This window comes from Pelmatolapia mariae, linkage group LG6 (genome assembly GCF_036321145.2).
Source record: "Pelmatolapia mariae isolate MD_Pm_ZW linkage group LG6, Pm_UMD_F_2, whole genome shotgun sequence".
Lineage (NCBI taxonomy): Eukaryota > Metazoa > Chordata > Actinopteri > Cichliformes > Cichlidae > Pelmatolapia > Pelmatolapia mariae.
Genome location: NC_086232.1, coordinates 2,816,823 through 2,839,792, shown reverse-complemented (window position 1 = coordinate 2,839,792; position 22,970 = coordinate 2,816,823). Strand labels below are relative to the sequence as shown.

Here is a 22,970-nt window from a genome sequence, read left to right as displayed (position 1 = left end):
TTTTTAGGGAAATGCAGGCACAATAAATGAATTTGGCAGATAAACCTGGTGAGACTGAAGCAACCTGCAACTATATAGGCTGGATGTGATTTTCAATAAATGACAAATATTTAATGTAATACTAGTATGCTGTGAAAACCTTCAGTGGTACGTGTGTGTGCAGTTTTAATTAGAGCAGAGGAGCAAAGCAAAAAGCACGGCAGAGAGGGAAAGAGCGGTTGTGGTGATTGGATGCACTGATTGGACTAATTGGCTGTAACTATGGTAATAGCAGAAGAGCAGTCACACAGTTTGGTGTGTGTATGTCTTTAAATAATCTCTCTCTCCCACTTTAAATCAGAGTCGATTATGGAGTGTCCTCACAATTGTCATGGAAACGGTGAATGTCTCTCGGGGATTTGCCACTGTTTCCCAGGATTCCTGGGGCCCGACTGCTCTCGAGGTAAACGATTCTGCCTCACCTATAGGGCAGTAGTGATTGTTGCATGTTTGGATTCCCCTTTTATCAAAGAAGACATGACAAAGACTTTAAATATTTTGCATGTTTTCAGCTGCTCTGTTTAGGTTAAGTGTGCTCCTTAATCAATCAAGAATAATTGAAAAGTTACACTAAGTATTTATAGGGCACGAGGTTTATAACTGAATAGCATTTTATTGAATATTAATCCATCGTAGTTGTTTACACAGTACATAGCTTGATGGGAACTTCAGGGTTCAGTTATCTTACTGCCTTTTTTGGGTGATTTAGTAAGTGTGACTTGTTCCGTTCGTGCATGTGTCTGGTGCAGCGTCCTGTCCGGTGCTGTGCAGCGGTAACGGTCAGTACTCTCGTGGACGCTGCCAGTGCTACAGTGGTTGGAAAGGTACCGAGTGCGACGTGCCAGCCAACCAGTGTATTGACATCCACTGTGGAGGACATGGTATCTGCATAATGGGCGCCTGCATCTGCAACACTGGTTATAAGGGAGAGAACTGTGAGGAAGGTAAGAGTGTGAAAGTGAAAAGTGAAAGTGTCTACTCTGTTGTGTAAAGTTATTGATTTAATAAACATTTTTTGTACCCACTATGATTCTGTTGGAATCGGGGAAACCTTTTAAAATGTCACAATTCAGCAATAAAAGCGTTTATGCCCATTTTTACATTTGACAGCAATAAATTTGATGACTTTAACTAAAGTGACTCAAAATACATCAAAATGAAAATATGCTATACTGTTGTATGCTAACAGTTTTTCACCTGTATCAAATTCGACTCATTTTCATCCACCAAAGTGGGTCAAATGTAGGAATATGGTAATTCCTGGGAATCTTAAAAATCAAATTGTACATGTCAGATTTGTGAGTATTTTTATGGTACAGTATTCACAGTTGACACTGTCTTGAGTCTCTGTTCCAACCACAGTCGCCAAGGAGACAGGCACCTGAAACAGACGATTTGGACGGTCCCCTGTGTTGTTTTAGATTCAAGATCCTTTATTTGTCACATGCATAGTTATACGAGTACAACATGTATCCTGACACGCTCCTCGACTGTGCAAAAAGGGAGAGAACATTAAATGAATATATACGGGGGGCATTATGTGTAGTAAGTAGCATTATATGCAGAAAGTAAGTGAATTAGGTATATTACATGAATTAAATAAAATAGACAATCTGGAAATTTTAAATTGAAAATCTGAAAATGTACATTGTGCAAGTGGGGGGGGGGGGGGGGGGGGCATGTTCTGGTTTAGGACTGCGATGGCTTGGGGATAGAAGCTCCTCCTCCTCTTTACTAAAATAGTAAAGAGACGCACTGAAATCTATTTATTCTGAGCGCAAATGAAACTTACTGAGAGCTAATGACATTAAAACAGAGGCTGGGTTTGTTCATAAGTTTATTTATCTGTGAGTGTGAGAAACATGTGCAAGTCCCAGAGTGCAGACAGCGTTTGTGAGTGTAATGGTTACACTGTTACCATTTTCACATTCAGTAAACTATTATTATTATAATTATTATTTCTATTTTTTGGTGATATGGTTAATGTTATTTCTGCATGTGATCTTCTTATAGTGTCTCACACTTGTGTGAGAGCAGAATATAAAACATAGAATATTAAACTCTTAAATATCATGTGTAGACCTGTCATGGCTACAGGCTGCCTGTGATGCTTTTAACTCTATTTGGATTAATATTTCCAAACTCTCTGACAAATCCTCAGGAAAAAGGCCCTGTTAGCCTTTAGTAACATGTTACAGTTACCTCATCTGGTTCCCATTAGCTTCGGTTTTTCAACAATACAACGAAGAAAGAGCAGATCCATCTTTCGTCTGGACAAAGGTTTATGTTTTTCTGTTTGTTCCTCCTTCTGTTGTCATTATTAGCTGGTATCTATGCAGATAGAATAACAGTCCTAACAGTAGAGAGGGGCTCGATCGCTGCATCAGTAACAAAGTGGAATCGATTGGGACTGACAGCGACTCACACATGAAGCGGTACGCTACACAAGCTCACAAAGTGGAGTCAGTGGATGCTGAAGCACATAGTGTGGTAGAGAGGCTTTCTGCAGAGTCGGTCACTACAGTCATGTGACTTCACCTGACCTTCAGATTAGCTCAAGAACAGTGCGTAGAGAGCTTCATGGAACAGCTTTCCATGGCTGAGCAGATGCATCCAAGCCTTACATCACCAAGTGCAACACAAAGTGTCACATGGAGTGGTGCAAAGCACACTTCCACTGGACTCTGTAGCTGTGGAGAGGTGTGCTGTGGAGCGATGAACCACACTTCTCTGCCTGGCAATCCCATGGATGACTCTTTACTGTAATGGTCTTCCTCTACAATAATTACATTTATTTAAATGTACTTTTGTTCAAGCTTCTGGCCTTGTTCTTTGTCAAACTCCTTCCTGAGATTTTATCCAATAAATATCATCTTTGATGAGTTCAATCTAAAGACATCGGCGATGCTAAATTGTGAAGCAGGTGACAGAGAGAGCCACCTTGTGACCATTTTCAATAAAATTTCACTGGTGATATAAGAAAATGTGACATATTCTTAGTGTGTGTTGCCATGGGCACAGGAAGTGATGAGTACCTGTGTGCAGCAGTCAAAATTAGAATCCAGAGCATGAACTGCTTTGACTGTAGGATGGCCACGCAGCCATGTGGGGATTTCATTTGAATTGGAATTGTGGAATTTTGAAGAAGGGTGAAAACAGATCTACCCGGTGTTTGTGGACAAACAAATTATTTAATTATTACATTATTTAATATTGTAAAACCCCTAAAAGGCAAAACAATCTATAAATCATTCCAGTGTTAAGAGCTTTCTCTCCATCCCTCATTCGTTCAGCTGCAGTAGCTGTAACAGATTTATACAGATCAATTTGCAATTTTGCTCACTTGAAATGAAAATGTTTAATTTTTATGATCTCATTTTAATGAAGAGAGACCGAATATGATGTAGAAAAATACTTTATATGAACGGTGTAATTATCAAGTATATGAAATGATCTTGACTGAGGTCTGGAGACTGGCTAGACTCCACTCTGTTTCTTCCCTTTGTTCCCTTGGTGGTTTATTTTATAACTGTCATGCTGCAGGACGCATCCCATCCCATGTTAGTGTTCTGGCTGAGGACAGGAGATTCCTGATTTTATGGTAAATTTAGGTCCATTTATTGGCCCCAGTTCAGGGAGGCATCCCTATGAGGATGCTGTTCTTTGGGTAATTTCTCTTCCTCTAAACATGGCGGGTTGAGCTGACGGCAGAGAGCTGGATTTTGGTTTCATCTGACCACAGCATTTTCTCCCAAGCCTTCTCACGGTCAAGCTAAAGGTGAAACTATCCCTGTGCCTTTGTGAGCAGGGGGACACTGCGAGTGCTGCAAGATTTCAGTGTTACCAATGATGTTCCTGGTGACTATGGTCCTAACTGCTATTAGACTATTAACGCCCCCCCTGTATAGTTTTGGGCTGATCCACCACATGATCATTCTCATCTCCTGAGACCAAGGTCTTGCATGGAGTGATTGATGATTGACTGATGATGCATTTTCTATTTCTTCCAATTGGAATAATTGCACCGGCAGCTGTTCCCTTTTCACCACCATCTTGGTCTTATTGCCGATGCAGTCTTGTCTCTCATGTGTCTTGCCCACGGTGGTGGAGAGGTCGGAATGGAAGAAATTGATTTTGTGGACAGGTGTGCTTTAGACACATACGTTTAAGTGTCTGTAAGTAATTTACTGTAATATCTGTGCCACATGGGCACACAGCCCATCTGTGGGAGCCAGAATTCAGGGGTAGGGAGCCAAAGACTTACATCACTGTGTTTGTCTGAATTTTGGTTGATATTCTGTCTCTGCATTAAAAGCAAACTACCATAAAAATTAGAGACTGTTAATTTCTTTGTAAGTAAGCAAACTTACTAATTCTACAGGGGATCTAATAATTATTTCCCCAGCTGTAAATGCTTAATTCATTTATTCTAATATGATGTGCAAATAAATATCCACAGCATCTGTTTTAGCCAGATACCTGGATAAAAGCAAGATGCAAACAATGCACTACACTAATTCAAATTAAATTAATCAGTAATGACCTGCACAAGCATACAACAGTGCTGAGGGAAGTGATGCTCATTTGTGATTCACATTGTGGGTATGCAGACACAATGGTACAAATATGAAAATGCATATCACAGCGGACAGTAACCACATTACTTTCAGATGAGTTCAGTCATCAGTCGGAAAGAGACAGACAGAGGGAGAGGGCGTCTGTGCCAACAGTGTGTGTGTGTTAATCCTATTTACAGCTGCTAATCTGAAAATTTATGTCAAAGATGCCGTGTAGGTTTACCCCAACAAAATGACACATAATATTCTTTTGTGTTTGCACTGAATCGATGGATGTGTGAGCAGTGCTGAGCGACTATCCAAAAACACCTCAAATATACTGTGCAGTGGTGTTTACTGGTCTGGTTTCAGTCCATGTGTAATAACTTGAGGTTGCATGTAATGAAATAAGCCAAACATACATTCATTGCTTAATGTGAAAATGCAAATGAGGCGCTCATTCATAAAATTCTGTCGTGACTCAGAGTCAGAAAAGAGGAAATGCACAACTTTATAACTGTATATAAAGCTGTTTGTGTGTAATTAAGTTTGAAGTGTTTAAGCATCTGGCTCCAGATAACTGCCCTCAAGAGTTAAACAGTAAAGTTGATGTGTGAACGTGTGCATGTGTCCTGTATGTACTGTTTGGTGTACTGATCATTTCCTTTCTGCATCCAGTGGACTGCATTGACCCCAGCTGTTCGGCCCATGGGGTGTGTATTCATGGCGAATGTCACTGTCAGCCAGGCTGGGGTGGAGCCAGCTGTGAAATTACCAAGGCCATGTGTCCAGACCAGTGTTCAGGCCATGGCACCTACAATGCAGAGACCAGTACATGTGCCTGCGACCAGAACTGGACTGGACCTGACTGCTCTTTAGGTGTGTGCACTGTTTACCTGTCTATGTCCACATTTCATTTTCTTATTTCTCTCAGAATGAAACCTTCTGTTGAAGCATTTGTAAAACCAGCCTTTCACAGTCCCTAAAACAATGAATACTGTACAGATGTGTTATGAGGGGATTTAGAAGTGAAGTGACCGGCATAAAAAATCCAAATCAGTTACAAATTAGAAGCTATTTAAGACGACAGTGTTAGAGATGCAACGCTCTGAACGCTGCAATACTAAATGGAATGCAACCAAGAAGATTTAAGGTAAATAAAAAAGTTTCATTTTATTTTTCAAACTCAAAAAGAGAAATAAAGTCAGACTATCGTTACTTACTATTGGCCTGTACTACAGAAATCAGCATATTGTATGAACATTTTGTTAACTCTTTAACAAAACTTACCACACACAGCAGTGTTATCTACAAAATGCTCACCGTCAACATTTTCCACATATTTTTCTCTACAATTGCAGCAAATGACACAATAATATTCATACACACGATACACATGTTGCAAGCACATTTAATTCATTTGTATTCAGTTTATTTATATAGCACCAAATTACAACAACAGTCACTTTTTTCTTTATCCAGAGTAGAATGATTGTGGTGTACAGCATACATCTTTAACGGCTTTAAAAAACAAGAACTGGATGCACGACATCCATCTCCAATGCACACAGGTATACAAAAGGATCAAAGATCACACGTCCCTCAGTAAGTTGCACCCTGAGCAGACGCTTTTTGTAGCGGTGCAGGAGCGGCTAGCGTGCTGCGAACCCAAGCTTGAGGAAAATAAAGAAGTTCTGAGCTACTTCAGTGCAAGAGTGAGATTTAATCTCTCTTCTACACAACACTCAAACACACAAATTAACACAGTGACTTGTAGTAATCTGTACTGAGCTTTTCCTGAACCTTAGTGTATGTAAAGACGTCATTTGGCGTACACAGGGTGCAGTCCAGGACGCAGCTGCGGGTGAAATAAGAACAGAGTGCATCAGCGTGCGTGGACGTGCTTATATCGGTTGCATTCACATGCAATCGCTGTGTTTCTGCGGTCGATGAAGTAATTTCTCTTTGTTACTGTTGCAGAGGTGTGTGAAGTAGACTGTGGCAGCCATGGAGTGTGTTACGGCGGCGTATGCCGCTGTGAGGAGGGCTGGACTGGAAGTGTGTGTGACCAAAAGGCCTGCCACCCACTGTGCAGCAAGAACGGAGTTTGTAAAGACGGGAAGTGTGAGTGTGACCAGGGATGGACAGGGGAGCACTGCAACATTGGTGAGTGGATCACACACACACACACACGCACGCACGCACACAAAATAACTTAGCATTACAACTACACATAAATAATCCAGTTGGACACAGCAGAGTGGCGCACAGCCTTGAACAAAACTACAGATATCTTAGATGAGCTCTTTTCACTGATTGGTCCTGGTGCCATTGTTAACCAGCGAATCACAGTTTCTCATCTTTGTGGTTGCTCTCAGGGTTTAAGGAAAATTATGCTGCTGATAATGTGGATGTACATGTTTGTGTTAGTTTGTTGTTTTCCAGTAAAACACATCTTAATCTGGGCTCAAAGCAGAATTTCCCTTTAGGATCACTCTAGGTAACTTCTTTTTTCTAGCTGCACTGCAAAATGCTTGATCTTATCTGCTCAGCGCTGCAATTAATAACATCCAGAAAGATTATGGTCTTATAAACGCTGCTTCTTGGTTTTTGCTAAGACTGCACTGTGCAAAAGTAAAAATATCTATCCAGTACACAGTCACATAAAGTTATCAGTGTAGTCCTCAAGAAGAATTGAAGCAACAAAGAGTCTTTCAAAGATCTTTCATCTGCATCCATGATCAAAAATAAACAGGGACCAGAAAACATCCAGAGATAGTCTCAGAGAAAACACTAATGCAGCTACCTGGGCATGTGCTAACTGACTCGAGCAAGTAGTGAAGACTGTTGTTTTTTTATTAGACATAAGCATGACTGAGCCCGTCGACTAAAGAGCAGCTGTTGCTTGTATCGCTGCTGCAGACACTGGATTATGACTGTGATGATCAGTTAAGCGTTCCTTGGTAGGAATCATCTGTAACCACTACATTTGCATCTTATGTTGATCCATGTTAGAAACACAGACATAAAGAATTGTTTCCAAATTCATGAAACTGGGTGATTTCATATTTCAGCTTGGAAACAGCACAGCTGACATCATAACCTATCAATACAAAATAACTGGATTGGTCCTGATAAGCTTTGTTTGTTTGACTGAAGCTCTTCGTGGTCACTTTCATTTAGATCTCTTTTCTTTGCTTCCTTCTATCTGAACTAAATCCTCTTTATTTATGTCTTTTTTCTTCCTTTTTCCTGTCTTCTTAAAGCTCACAATCCGGATATTAGAGTTAAAGGTACTGTACACTGTTTTAAAAAATCTTCTTATCACTGTTATCACGAGTTTTTTATTCTTTTCCTCTCTTCATCCTTTGCTTTTTTTGTTAACGTACAGCTGAACTTTAGCTGCTTCAGTGATAGAGTTTATTGATGTATTTACTGGATGCTACAGCTGGGCCCCAAAGAGGGCAAATTCATCAAACCAGTTTACACTAGCTATAATAACAGCTTGACTTACAGAAACACATTTCCCTGTTACTGTTGTATTCAATCCCTGTGTGATACTGCATGTTTGATGTCATAATGGCTTTCTCAGTGACTTGGGCCATCTGAGTATTTTACTTTGAGCAGACAGGACCTACACAAGCACAGGCAAAATCAGTATTGACCGTCTTTGATGTAGACCATGAAATCTTGGCCTCAGTTTTATTTATACAGCACCAAATCACAACAACAGTCACCTCAAGGCGCTTTATATTGTACAGTAGATCCTACAATAATAGATACAGAGAAAAACCCAACAATCATATGACCCCCTAGGAGCAAGCACTTTGGCGACAGTAGGAAGGAAAAACTCCCTTTTAACAGGAAGAAACCTCCAGAAGAACCAGGCTCAGGGAGGGGCGGGGCCATCTGCTGTGATTGGTTGGGGTGAGAGCAGGAAGACAGGATAAAGACATGCTGTGGAAGAGAGACAGAGATTAATGACAAGTATGATTCAATGCAGAGAGGTCTATTAACACATAGTGAGTGAAGAAGAAACATCCAGTGCATCATGGGAATCCCCCAGCAGCCTACACCTATTGCAGCATAGCTAAGGGAGGATTCAGGGTCACCTGGTCCAGCCCTAACTATATGCTTTAGCAAAAAGGAAAGTTTGAAGCCTAATCTTAAAAGTAGAGATAGTGTCTGTCTCCTGAATCCAAACTGGAAGCTGGTTCCACAGAAGAGGGGCCTGAAAACTGAAGGCTCTGCCTCCCATTCTACTTTTAAATACTCTAGGAACAACAAGTAAGCCTGCAGTGTGAGAGCGAAGTGCTCTAATAGGGTGATATGGTACTACAAGGTCATTAAGATAAGATGGGGCCTGAATTCTGGATTTAACAGGGAGCCAATGAAGGGAAGCCAATATAACAGAAATCTGCTGTGTCTTTACTCCTGGTCTTCCTGTGAGCTGCTTCCTCCTTTGTCCTGTCCACGTGTATTTGCTACACAGTCAAAGGTTCTCATAACTGTCACTGAATTTAAGCAGCTGTAATTTGACTCACACAATTGCCTTTTGCGTTAAAGATGTAAGTCATACTTTAGTTTACACAAGACAATTATATAATTAGAAGTACAATTTTCATTTTAATTTCAGTGGTTTTTTAAGTAATATTATATTATTCCAAGCCCTCGTTGTGGCAAAGGAATATTTACAGATTAAATCTGTAAATATTCCAGAGGCAGGGCTCTAGGGTAGAGGATACTTGCCCACAAGCAATGCAGTATTAGCCACCAAAGTGATTGTGGTTATGTATGATTGTTGGCTGCTGGGGCAAGAAGATGAAGTGACCGAGCAGGAACCAGCAGTGTATAACCTGAGATAGGTCAAGGAGTTCTCCAGAGATGGTCATGCTTTACCCAGAGCGTGGCAGACTGAGGAAGTAAATAGCTTCCTGGCAGGGTCGAGCAAAAGTTTTAGAGCAACTGATTCTCTGACTTTTAGGCCTCTACCCTGCACAATATTAACTCTTACAATTACACTGAATGATTTTCTAAAACCACAGTTATGTTTCTTATAACCAGTTTCAAAATTGTTTCTCCTTAAAATCTGCTTCCAGTTCTGTGTATTGATTCTCGTGCTCTGCAGGCATGTTTCCAGGGTTTTATATATATAACAAACCTCTTCATGTAGCCTCCAGTTTCAGCCTGAAAAGGCATCTCTTTAAAACAGGGTCCCGCTGAGTCAGCTCAGTTTTGATTATCTATCAGCCAGCATGACGCTGTTCTGATTCAATCTTCACAAAACATTGAATTCCTTGATGGAAAAAAGTTAAAGGTAAAAAAGAAAAACACTGGTTGTAAGGTTGTGTCACTTGAGCTGCTAGTATTAGCTGAAAGCTGAAAGTGTGTTTTGCAGCCTGGACCCAAATTTTAATTAACAGTTAATTTCCTACAGCTCTGATTTGACTAGAAGTGGGTTTAAAAAATTGATTTCCCGATTCAAAACGATTTTAGTTTAAATAAACTAAACTAAACATCAACTCATCAAATCCTGAATTGATTTTTAAATATAAATGTATTTTGGCAGAAACGCCAGAATCTCAGGTTAAAGCTCACAAAACTGTTTCCACCAAACAGCTAAAACAGCAACGATCAAAGACGTGAACACAGTCGTGTGCTGAACGCTGACACCGCACAGATTCTGAAGCTGCAGGTTTCGTCACTCTGACCAAAATTCACTGAACCGACAGCAAAACAAGATCAAAAGTTGCTTCATGTTTTCAAGACATTGTCATTTATTTCCTTCTTACTTTTGCTGTTTCGCTTCCAGCAGGATAAACTCACACTTCCTGCACAGCTCTCTCTCTCAGTGCACTCAGAGAACAGTTTACCATAAAAATCTGTTTTCTGCATTATTCGCTGCTTATTACGCATCAGTCTGCCGCTGTGTTCAGCGCTGTCAGACGCGGGGGTTTTTTTTCCAATTGACCTCCAACTAGAAAGCCTCATTTCTGGTGTTCAATACCAAAGAAATGTAAACTTTTTAAAATTATACCAAATTGCAAAACTCTTAGCTGTATCTCTAATTAAACCTCTGTAACTTTGCCCTGCTTCACTTCAGCAGCATCAGGTAATGTTCACATGTTGATTCACGGTTCATCTGCTATAAAAAGCCAGGCCAGGAAAATCTCCTTCATGTTTTTTTCTCTTTTATCCTCAGTTACTTTGACACAAACACATCTGCTGTGATGCTCACACCTCTGATGAATCTCACAGTGTCAGCTTTGTTTTTATACATAGTTAGAAAGATAATAATTATGATCATTTATCAGTTGTAGAAATCAGTGACGACACCTACCTCTGACTGACACCTTCTGCCAGTTCTATGGAGGGTTTTGCTATGCGGGGAATATGTTAAGTAACATTAAACCTGCAGAGCAGAACTTTGTTTGCCAATCTAGTTTTCACACCTCAGCTATAAAAGGCTGATGGGCTGTTGTCGTCACCCCACCGGGCGAGTGGGCAGGCGGACAGCACGGACACCCAACTCAAGAACAAGGCGACGTAGGATTTTGAATTATAGGCCCATCAGTGGATCAGGGGAGTCATGGCTCACTTTTGGAACCAACTACTGTTTTGGCACTTTTGCATTTTGTTCATTTTTTCATCTCTGTGGCTGCACATGCTTTATCATGCACTAAGCTATGCTACACCTCCTGCTTTAAAGATCTTAATCTAGTAGTTAAGAGGAACAGCAGCACAGGCTGTAGCTTCAGTTGTGGTGACAGCCGCTCGATCCTCTTACAGAAGGTTGGTACACTGCACCGGATAGTTTGTCAGTATAAAAACAGTTGTATTTATTAACAGAAGCTATGTTGTGTACAACATAACAGCTGTTGCATTGTCATTAGCTTTGTCCTTCTTCTCTCTTCTGAGATCTAACATGTGAATGACGTATTTACACTGCTGTGGTTCTTTATCATTTCATTCCTGTGATCCCAGCTCTTCCTTCCTGCCTCCTCTTCCTTTGGTTGCCGTCTTCATTTATCGATCACAGACTAAATATTTGGTAGTGCTGGTTTTGTTTCACTTTACTTTTCTCCCTAATTTTCCTCCCTCTCTCCCTCGTGCCCTCTCCTATTCTCAGGATATAAAGGTAACTCATGCTAAAGAATAATAAAGGCCTTACTGTCCCAGAATACAATGACTTCACACTCTGCTTTATAACCTGACATATTTTTGGTTAACTCCATTTCATTTTAGGTTTTGTCTTTTCTTTTCGCTCACTGTTTTCCAGTCATTCTCAGTGCTCGGTTTAGCTAGACTTGTATTGTCGTATCTTCTATTTCTGTGTTTTTTTCTGGTCCTATCATTCCTTTTCCTGTCTCTGACTCTCACACACGAAACACAGACCATAGATAGATTCACACGAGAACAGTGAATAAAAATAAAAAGTGCACGCACAGTCATAAAACAAAGGTGTGCGACTCCTGTTTCGTCTTGCATCCACAAGCCTGATATATGTGTTAAATAAGCCAGTTGCTGTCCTCCTGTCTTCGATCTGTCTCCACTTTCCTCCCCCTCAGTCTTTATCTCCATTCCTTGTTCTGGGCTTTGCTTGGTTCTGATTCTCACTGTTATAATCAGCCTATCTGATTGCCAGCCTCACTGTCAATTTTGTGAATGAGGAATGCCAAACAGAGGCATAAAGTATAGTCTGTGGAGGCACGCAGTCCTCCCTATACTTTGTGCACTGCCTTTATGTCTACCTGTTGTGTTTTCACATGGATTTAAACTCGCTGCGTTATTTCTTTGCCTGACGAGAAGAACGAGCACAGAGGAATCCATATTTCTGAAACAAGCATCCTGTTGAATGGAAATTTCAGTCTTTGTCAGTTCACTGGGTGTTAAAATTCCCTCTGATGTCATTTCCTCTGACAGACAAACCCTTCAGTTTGACATGTTGAGACTTTTTTCGTTTGACTTTATTTATTTGGTTTGTTTCTGTGGCCTGTTTTCGTATTATGCAGCATTTCTTTTTCTTTGTTCGCAGATGAAAAGAAAACTTCTCATTTTGTACTAATTAAAGCCAAGCAGCACACTGTGGCCATTTTGGCTGCTGGCAGTTCTAGCAGTTCATGTGAAAGTACAACATCAGTGCATTTCACCAAAGGTTGACTGTCTGTCTGTCTGCCAGTCTGTGTCTCTCACATGTGGGCTACTGTAATTAACTGTTTTATTTGTCTGTCAGTCTGTGAGTCCATTAATTGGAGAAATGTCCATCGTATGGGGCTGAATGCCTTTATACACATCTGAATTTAACCAGTGTGGGTTTTTGAAGCCTGGTACTTTTGTACTGAAGTTGCTGAGAGAGAGAAGATAAACTTTTTAAAGTTTTGGAAAATGTACGTTAAGATGGAGTGCAATTATTTCCAACAGAATTTAGAGTGAAAATAGTACAAACACATACAACAAACGTGGCAAATGTTGAAACAGACAAACTGTTGTTTTGGGGGAAAAATGATGGCGTTACCTGGATGTCATCTAGTGGCCTGAGTGTACTAATGCACCACAGTACTATCACCTGCTGCCATTTGAACCTCAGCCTCAAGGACGCAGCTGCATTTCACGTGTGCAGCAACAGTGATTTTAGAAGTCTTGCCCAAAGCCCCAAACACGGTCCCATCAATCTTTTAATAAGAAGAATGCAGATTCTTTGTAACTTACACTGAGGGTGGTCATTCATCTTTACTCTGACAGACAGCCTCTCTGAGATGCTATCATTAGATTTTTAATGAATCTAATACTTTACATACATCTTACATTGTTCCACGACTCACCAACAGTTGGTTGGTTGTTTTCTTTAGTATTAAACAACCTCTCCGTTTGCTTTTTGCAGCTTTCTAGTTTTAATTATTGGAAATCGTTGCATTCTGTGTTTATTTCCATTTTACACCAACAACCCTTTTTATGTCTATTAGAATGATTTCTGAATAGCATCTGAAACCGCATTTATACTATGATGGGATAGTTGGACGGGGATGTTTTCTAAAATGTTCTAAACTGATTTGATGAGACAGCTGGTGTAAACATTTGTTGAATGAAACAGATCAATTTTGGTTGTAAACAGTAGCACCTATCCAGCCAGTCTCAGCCCTATCAGAATCCAAAGGCCAGCTTAACCAAAACTGGTTATTTTTTCTATGTAAGCTATAGTCGTGTTCTGCCTTTGATCCTTTTGGATGAATATTTATTGTAGCCCATGTTGTGTATTTATTGCTTGTTTGGGGGTTTTGTCAGATGTTTGAACTGAAGAGTCAGCTCAGTGTGGTGCAGCAGAGTCCAGCCTCAGTCCTGTGGGGGCTGCCAGTGCCCCTCTGGCTGTTTTTGACTTTTTCGTCCCATCATGGTCTCGGTGCTGTTTCAGAGGCTTTTCCAAGTCAAGAGGGAAACTCCGAATATGTATCGTTTTTAGCATGAACGTGGCCCTAAATTAAATAAATAATAATAATCTCCTTTCACAGCAATTCAGTACAAAAATATCATCACCTCACTTCAAAGATGTATATAGGTTTAAGCCTGTTTTCACTCTGACGGTCATCATGGTCCCCTCCCTTTATTCCCACTGCTGTGACTTTTCTAACTGTACTTGTCCCCTGTGCCCAGAGGGTTGTCCAGGTCTCTGCAATAACAATGGACGATGCACCTTGGAGGCCAGCGGATGGCACTGCATCTGCCAGTCGGGATGGAGAGGGGCGGGGTGCCACGTTGCCATGGAAACACTATGTACCGACGGCAAGGACAACGAAGGAGGTATGTTTGTGTAGATACACTAAAAGTGGGGAGACAGATGGTTAAATGTATGAACAGATTTGTTTGATGGCTGAATGAACACAGGATAAGGAGAATATTAAATGTTAGCGACACAATAATCCAAACGTCCTCCCACGAGTACAAAGAGAGACATTAGGAAGAAATGAGCAGTGGACAGGTGCTTTAGAAAGTGGTCTGAGATTACTTTGAAAGGCACAGGTGAGTGCAACACCCCCTCAAACCCCCTCCCCACCCACACGCATTAATTTGCAGGGGACTGAGGAAAAATGACACATCAGTTTGTACCATCCAATCAATTCAAGATCTGATAACAAGACTGTGTTAGAGTGGGAGAGAGTAAGTACAAAAGAGTGCTTACTTACTTTGCCTATGTATGTATGTGTGCTCAAAGTAATGACTGATGATGAATAAATGATGAGGTGGTGGCTGTGCTGCTGCCTGCTGGGCAGACACTCATGTGCTGTGTTCCAGTAAAGTGTAAAGGCTGGGCACGGCTGCCTGGTTTATAAGGTGAACGTCTCAAACCTGCACTCTCTCTAGTATTTTTACATTTTTGTGATTTTTCAAATCTGGTCTCCATTAGTGTTTAGAAAAATGATAAATCAGGATGCGCTTTAAGATGGTTCGACCTTGTGATTGATTAGCAAACTTCAGCGTTGATCTATGCATGCTGAAACTTATTGTGACAGTGCAGTAGAAAGGTGCACCAACACTACTGGGGACTGGATCTTTTGTAGGTATTCCATATGTCAGCTAACAGCTGTTTTATCCAGCAACATATGCACTGTGCTAGTGACACAGCTGGGACTACATTTAATTAGAACACTATGTTAAGAGAAAAGATGGAGAGAAATGATATGAAAAGGAAAAGAAAGGAAGAGAAATCAGAGGACTGCTTTGTCAGTCAGTGTGTGTTTTTAATGTCACTGTATGCAGAATGTTCAAGTGACTTTTATAAACTAATGGAGACAAACGATTTCATTACCTTGCATTCCTCCTTCTTCCTTCTGTCTCCTCATCTGTCCCGACTCCTTACTTGCTCTCCTTCTTCCTCCCTTCGACACGTTTAACTCATCTGACCTAATTTTATCCGTCTGTGTGTTTTAATCTGGACACTACATCTTGCCACTACAACAATAATATTGTTAAAGCAAAACCTCTGAGACAGTAAAAGTTTTAAATATTATTTTAGCTATTTGTCTCTGTCGCTCTTCTTCTCTCACGTTCTTTGTCTCTCTCTGTACATGCGCACACGCTGCATTGGCTGCATGGTGGATCAAAATCTGATCGTATTTTCCTGCATTTATAATTCCTTCAGGTTTGACAGACATCACTGGCTAAAGTACAGCCTGAAAATGTGACAGAGCGTCCACTATGTTTTACTATGGCTGTAGATACTCGCTGTTGTGTGTCTTCTCCTCCGTACACATTCCTCTGAGAGTGGTTGACTGTGAGGACAGCACTAAAGCTGAGTGATAAAGGAGCCGCTGTCTGCAGAAAAAATTGAAAAGCTTTCAGAAGCACTGAAGACCTGCTGGTTAAGACCACTTCAAAAAATTACAAGGAAGTCTGGCTTTTTGGATGCAAAATATAAAGGGCTCCAGGAACTATACCAGAGTTTATAAAATCATATAAATGCTGCAGATTTTAAACGTACATTAGTACATTTCCGTCTATTGGTCAGTGAAACCTCTGTCTGAAAGACTGAACAAATTGTTTATGTTGCTGTTGCAGCTAATGCTATGCTGCTTTTGTTTCCTATGAACTGAAACATGTTAAGCTGTTCATTAGATTTCACATGTAAAGCTTTTAAACGACTATATTTTCCCCAACTCTGTGCTAGCTTTGTGACTGTAGGTTTTGTGCATGTTTCAGATGGCTTGGCTGACTGCATGGATCCAGACTGCTGTCTGCAGCCTTCCTGTCAGAATCAGCTGTACTGCAAAGGGTCACCTGACCCAGGCGAGGTGCTCAGCCAGTCTCCATCCTCAGTGCCTCCTCAACAGGTAAGAAGATCCAGTCAGAAATTGACAGCACAAAATGACGACACCTTTCAGCATCAGATTACCCATTTATTTATTTTGCTTTTCTTAGGCTGCCAGATCTTTCTACCAGCGCATTCACTTTCTAGTTGGGCCTGAATCGACTCACATAATCAATGGTGAAAATCCTTTTAATAAAAGGTAATCATGTCTTCTGTCGTGTTTTCTCTTTTCTTTTTCTCTTAAATTTTAGGGATAAAGCAGCAACATTGGCATGCACATACAGATGTTCATTTCAAGCCATGAAAACACTGATTTGCTGTAAATGACTATTGGATATTGCAGACATCTTACTGTAAACTGTTTTTTTTGATGACATATTTTATGGGTTCAGCTTTGCAGTAACTGGATTCACCCGTGTTCATCATTCCACATAGTGTTATTGAGCAGTTACAATAACCATAAAAAGCAATTTCCAAATCTCCAGGATTGTACTCCACCTGCACATTGCCAGGGAAAAATCACACATATTCATATCTCATGCACTGCTCTTTGAAGCATAATTTAAATGATCTGTAGTCGTAGGTCAAAGTAGGTTTCACTGATGTCCTTGTTTTCTGTGATTGTTTGAGTAATATTTTTTAAGCCTGCAGGTCATGGTGTATCCTATTTTTATTTAGCATAATATGAGAAGTGGTAGTTTAGCTTTGCTTTCTGTAGGCATGAAAATAATAAAACATGTTAGCAAAATCAAAATATAGTGCTCAAGGTTTGCTGTTTTCCCTTGCCAAAAGCCATTCCTGCCCACACCTGCCTCAAAGATAGCATTCATTGAGAGTGATAACAGGGAATGACAGGGGCCAGTCTGCAAATACAGAGGCTGAAAGGCAGCTCTACTGAGAGGGAAGAAACATGACAGCAATTGTGTTTGGCAATCTTTCTGCTTTTGTCATATTTTTATGATTTACTGAATATTTCATAAGAGGAGAGGGCCTCAAACCTGTAATAAAGTGTCCAGTGTTTCCCTAATGGAATGTACCTACAAACGTAAAAGATTATTTTAGACATGAAAACACAGATATACTGTGTGTGTGTGTGTGTGTGTGTCTGTACTCTTTTAAGGATAAGGCTTACAGCCACAGAGATAAAACTCATGTGATTTCTAATAGGTAGAAATGCTCAACATCTAACAAAAGACGACTCAGATGCAGGGCAGGGAATGGTTTTGGACTAAAACTGTAGGAAAAAATGTCTTACCTTCCTTCAGGTAAGGAGCAGCTGTGTCTCAGGTGGTAGACTGTCCACAAATTACAAGGTCAGTGCTTTGATAGCAGGCAAAGCATGGGTAAAATACTGAAAAATGTCAAGCATCTGACATAATCTATGGTCTGGAATAATTTTACCTTTAGATGTCAGATATCACAAATTGCCAATTAAATTACATGAAAATAACTGTAAGCTGCAGCTCAAACATCTTGCAGTTGTGACCTGGTTGCTAGTAAAGCTAATTGTTAGATTACTGCCTGTAGCTTATTGTCATGGTATTGTATGTGCAATGCTTATTTATGTGGATTTTATGGAGCTTCACAAATGATTGTGGGGGAAAAAATTGGGGGTTTAAGATTATTTTGTTTTTTGCAATTTTTTTTGCATATATATATATATATATACATATATATATGTGTGTGTGTGTGTGTGTGTGTGTGTGTGTGTGTAAAAGCAGCTCTACACAAGAGCAAGTAAAATGGGATGAAAAAACTAAAACACTGAAATCCATGCCAATCCAAGCATATCTGAAATGTTTGTGACTTTATAATGAAGTGCATCAGACAAGAAAACAAAACCTGAAACTGGGAACTGACTGGGAATAACAAGGGAAGCAAGGAGCACGGGGAAAACACACAGCAACAACAAACAGAGGAAGACAGAGGACTTAAATACACGCAGGATAAGGAGAGGAAACGGGAGGGAACAGCTGGAATTAATCAGACACAATGAGACAGGGAGAAAAGTGACCACACTGAAGAGGGCGAGAGACTGAAAATAAAACAGATGTCCGATTACCATGGCAACAAAGACTAAGACATGCGGGCTTGACACTTGGACCGGGAAAAAATAGATGTGGGAACATGACTGACTGGTGAGAGAGAGAGGGAACACTGAACACGGGAACAAGAGACGAGGCTGACAAAACCCGCACCGCGGCAGAGGCATGTGGTTATTTTTTCCACAATAACCACATAGTAACAGAAAACACATAAACACTGATGCAAAAGACAATATGTACTGTAAGTACTGTAGTGACATCAGCATGCATTTACAGTCTCGGTACTCGGAAGTTCCTCCATTGTCGTTTTTTAAGTTATCCCTCAGTGGACTCTGCAGTTCGATCACAGTGAGTAACATTGCAAAGCTAAGGTGTTGTGTAAGTGTTTCCATCTCTTAAGACAGTTTTCCAGCTCAGCCACAGGGACTCAGGAAGATTTCAGTTCTTGATGGGCTTATTTATATATTATAACTATTTGCCATTAAACATTTTGTAATTTTTTAAGTAAATCTTGCAGGCAGTGTGAGTAAACGAGTTCTCTCTGCTCTCTTTCTCTCTTTTTAGCTTGGTGTCGATAATTCGAGGTCAGGTTCTGACAGCTGATGGAACACCTCTGATTGGAGTCAACGTGACATTTGTTCACTATCCTGAGCATGGATACACTATAACACGCAAGGATGGCATGTGTGTACTTATTCATTATTAATATTTTTATACACCTTTTATACAAACATTGTGCTTTTTCCAAAAATGTCCCCTCTCAGCAGTGGTTTAAAACAGATGTTATGCATCGTGTGTTCACTAAATAAACTTGATGACCAGGGTGGTAAACAGGGATCCTTCATGGAGGTTTCCACCAACAACTAAAATAAAACCATGCTTCACATTTTCTTATCAATGATCTGCATGTGTGTAAAACATATCCTGAATGTAAAAGTGGATGTAGCTTCATGTAAATGTGAAAATGCCATAAACCTGCATTCTTTCAAATGTCCAGCGGGGGGGGGGGGGGGGTGTCTCCTGAGTAACCCCCTCACAATCAGACACACATGTGTGCACACCGTGTTTTAATATCTTTGTGGGGACATCCCTTAGCCTAAACCTAACTGCCACCTAATTATAACCCTGACATTAAAAAAACGGGATTTTGTCCCCATAACGGTGTTGGTCCCCACAAGCATAGTAAACTTCCTATTTTTGGTCCCCACAAAGATATGTAAACACACACAAACACAAAAACGGACAGCAAACAAAGGGAGAGTATAATCATATCTATATTGTGCTCTTACATTCCCACCTCAACTCACACCAGCTTCTATCTTTATTCTCACGTCAGCTGAAGAGAACGTGTGAACGTGTGGGGAAGACCTTTTTAAAATCCACTGAATTCACAGGGACGTAATCAATCACTGTTGAACACACACACACACACCTGCACACAGACAACAAACGTGCTCACACACTCCAACTGTAGGTATGTAATGCACACAATATATAGGCACAATATGCACATGAAGCACACTCACAGAATTTAAATGAGCCAATTACACCGTCACAAATGAAAGTTTAAGAGTCAGTTCTTTGTCCTGCTGAAGTTTGCAAATCCACTCTTATATTCTGTAACAGTGAATTAAAAGGCTTTCCTTATTAAAGCTTGTATAATTCAGCTGAATGGTATTCACACTTCTTGTTTCCCAGCACTTACTGTACACATTTGTTTGACGATGATGTGCTGACAGGTTTGATCTTCTGGCCAATGGTGGGGCATCCCTAACACTGAGCTTTGAGCGTGCTCCCTTCCTCACTCAGTACAGAACTGTTTGGGTGCCGTGGAATGTCTTCTATGTGATGGACACGCTTGTCATGAAGAAGGTGAACGACTGAGGGTCTGACTGTTGACACTGCACTAAATATGCAGATACTACCTTTGTTTCATTTACTCTTTCTATCACAGATTTATTGGGGTTAAATGAATAATTGAATCAGTGCTGTGACTGCTGAGCTCACCTTTCCATATTCAGTGACCGACACATGTCATGTCTGGCTGTTTCAGGAGGAAAATGACATTCCCAGCTGTGACCTGAGTGGTTTCATCAGACCGAGTCCTGTCATTGTTGCTTCTCCTCTGTCTACATTTTACAGAAGCTCACCTGAAGATGGCGCCATCATACCTGAAACACAGGTAATAAATCAATCAGAGGACTTTAATGGGCGCTAAGACACTCTGAGTATGATCTCTCCTGTCTGTGAATAATTTTGCAATGGAAATCCCCAAATCATAAAGTAATTTTGAAAATTAATGTAACACTTTGAGCTAGCTAACTGTGTTATACTTGGCAAACTTAAATCTTTAAGTTGAGCAGATTAAAACATACATATGTGTTTTGAAATGTCTGTAATGTTTGTGTCCAAGATGCTGAATATGGGGACTATTTAATCTAATATAATATAATAAGTACACTGACTCCCAGGCCTGGGGACGGTGCTCTCTCTCAAGCACCTGGTTGCCAGGCTATAGCCCATATTCCAAAGACGAGACATGGGTCTGGCCCACCTATAGACCCAACACCTGCACAAAGTGACGTAGGGGTCGCATGCAGTGACCACGGCGTGATGATTGGGACATGGAATGTCACCTCTCTGGAGGAAAAGGAAACTGAGCTAGTGTGTAAGGTTGATAGACACCTACTAGATATAGATGGGCTCAACTCCACAAACAGCATCTTCCTGGAGAGGGCTGGACTCTTTTCCAGTCTGGAGTTTCCCACAGTAAGGAGCAGGGGGCTGAGCTGGGTTTCTTTATATCCCCTCATCTTGCTGCCTAGTTTTACCAGGGGCCGAGACCCCTCAGACTTTTTTTGGATTTTGCTTTTTCTTCAGCAAAATCCCAAAATGTAAGCTAACAATCCATCCATCCATCCATCTTCTTCTGCTTATCCGGGGCCGGGTCGCAGGGGCAGCAGCCCAAGCAGAGAAGCCCAGACCTCCCTTTCCCCAGCCACCTTCTCCAGCTTGTCCAGTGGAACTCCAAGGCGTTCCCAGGCCAGCCAAAAGATATAATCCCTCCAGCGTGTCCTCGGTCTGCCCCAGGGCCTCCTCCGGAACACCTCACCCAGGAGGCGCCCAGGAGGCATCCTTGTCAGATGCCCGAACCACCTCAGCTGGCTCCTTTCGATGTGGAGGAGCAGCGGCACTACTCTGAGCCCCTCCCGAATGGCTGAACTTCTCACCCTATCTCTAAGGGAGAGGCCAGCCACCCTTCGGAGGAAGCTCATTTCCGCCGCTTGTATCCGCGATCTCGTTCTTTCGGTCACTACCCACAGCTCATGGCCATAGGTGAGGGTAGGGACGTAGATCGACCAGTAAATTGAGAGCTTCGCTTTTACACTCCGCTCCCTCTTCACCACGACGGACCGGTGCAGCGTCCGCATCACTGCGGCCGCAGCACCAATCCGTCTGTCGATCTCCGGATCCCTTCTCCCATCACTCGCGAACAAGACCCCGAGATACTTAAACTCCTCCACTTGGGGCAATAACTCGTCCCTGACCTGGAGTGGGCACTCCCCCCATTTCTGGCTGAGTACCATGGCCTCAGATTTGGAGGTGCTGATTCTCATTCCCACCGCTTCACAATCACCTGCGAACCGTTCCAGTGGGAACTGGAGGCCATCACCCGATGAAGCCAACAGAACCACATCATCTGCAAAAAGCAGAGATGAGATTCTGAGACCACCAAAGTGAAAGCCCTCCGCCACTTGGCTGCGCCTAGAAATCCTGTCCTTAAAAATATGAACAGAATCAGTGACAAAAGGCAGCTCTGACAAAGTCCATCACCCACCGGGAACGAGTCCAACTTATTGCCGGCTATGCGGACCAAGCTCTTGCAACGGTTGTATAAGGATCGAATGGCCCGTAGCAATGGGCCAGACACCCCAAACTCCAGCAGCACCTCCCACAGGACACCCCGAGGGACGAAGGGCCAAATGCCTTCTCCAAGTCCACAAAACACATGTAGACTGGTTGGGCAAACTCCCATGCACCCTCAAGTATCCTTGAGAGGATAAAGAGCTGGTCCAGTGTTCAACAACCAGGACGAAAACTGCATTGTTCCTCCTGCATCCGAGGTTTGACTAGCGGACCTTTCCAGCACAAGTTAAGGAAATTACCTACTTAATCTGCGACACACTCAAAGGGTTTGAGCGCTAGGATGGAAATGACACAGGGCATGGGTTCTGAGAAGACAAAGGGTAGAATAACAGCAAAATACACAAATCCAACAGGTGAGCAAGAGGTGAAAGTAATCGGGCCAGAGTCAGAGAAAACAACAAAGGCACATATGTTTAGAACAAAGAAGGAAAAAATAAATAAATAACACTTTCACAGAAAAAATGTAAACATGATGATTTAAACATGAAGTGGTGAAAAGCCTGGCTTGATTTGGAAAACAATGTAAAGCTTGTCTTATGAATATGTAGAGACTATAATAACAGCCTGTGGTTAAAAGAAACAAATATAAGGAAGGCGAGTGTT

The 22,970-nt window shown here is 41.4% G+C and overlaps 1 protein-coding gene across 7 annotated transcripts in view; it reads left to right on the top strand.

The window, feature by feature from the left end:
* Positions 1 to 22,970, top strand: part of tenm3 (teneurin transmembrane protein 3) — a 266,186-nt gene that overhangs the window by 170,997 nt on the left and 72,219 nt on the right. For 5 of the 7 annotated variants that reach the window (XM_063475646.1, XM_063475644.1, XM_063475645.1 and 2 more), the window contains 11 exons: positions 341 to 442; positions 789 to 983; positions 5,274 to 5,474; positions 6,576 to 6,761; positions 7,862 to 7,888; positions 14,244 to 14,390; positions 16,287 to 16,417; positions 16,506 to 16,594; positions 19,005 to 19,124; positions 20,180 to 20,312; positions 20,494 to 20,622. In XM_063475646.1, coding sequence (XP_063331716.1) covers positions 341 to 442; positions 789 to 983; positions 5,274 to 5,474; positions 6,576 to 6,761; positions 7,862 to 7,888; positions 14,244 to 14,390; positions 16,287 to 16,417; positions 16,506 to 16,594; positions 19,005 to 19,124; positions 20,180 to 20,312; positions 20,494 to 20,622 — 1,460 coding nt within the window. The remainder of the gene's footprint in view (positions 1 to 340; positions 443 to 788; positions 984 to 5,273; positions 5,475 to 6,575; positions 6,762 to 7,861; positions 7,889 to 14,243; positions 14,391 to 16,286; positions 16,418 to 16,505; positions 16,595 to 19,004; positions 19,125 to 20,179; positions 20,313 to 20,493; positions 20,623 to 22,970) is intronic. The other 2 variants (XM_063475648.1, XM_063475647.1) reach the window with 1 other exon arrangement.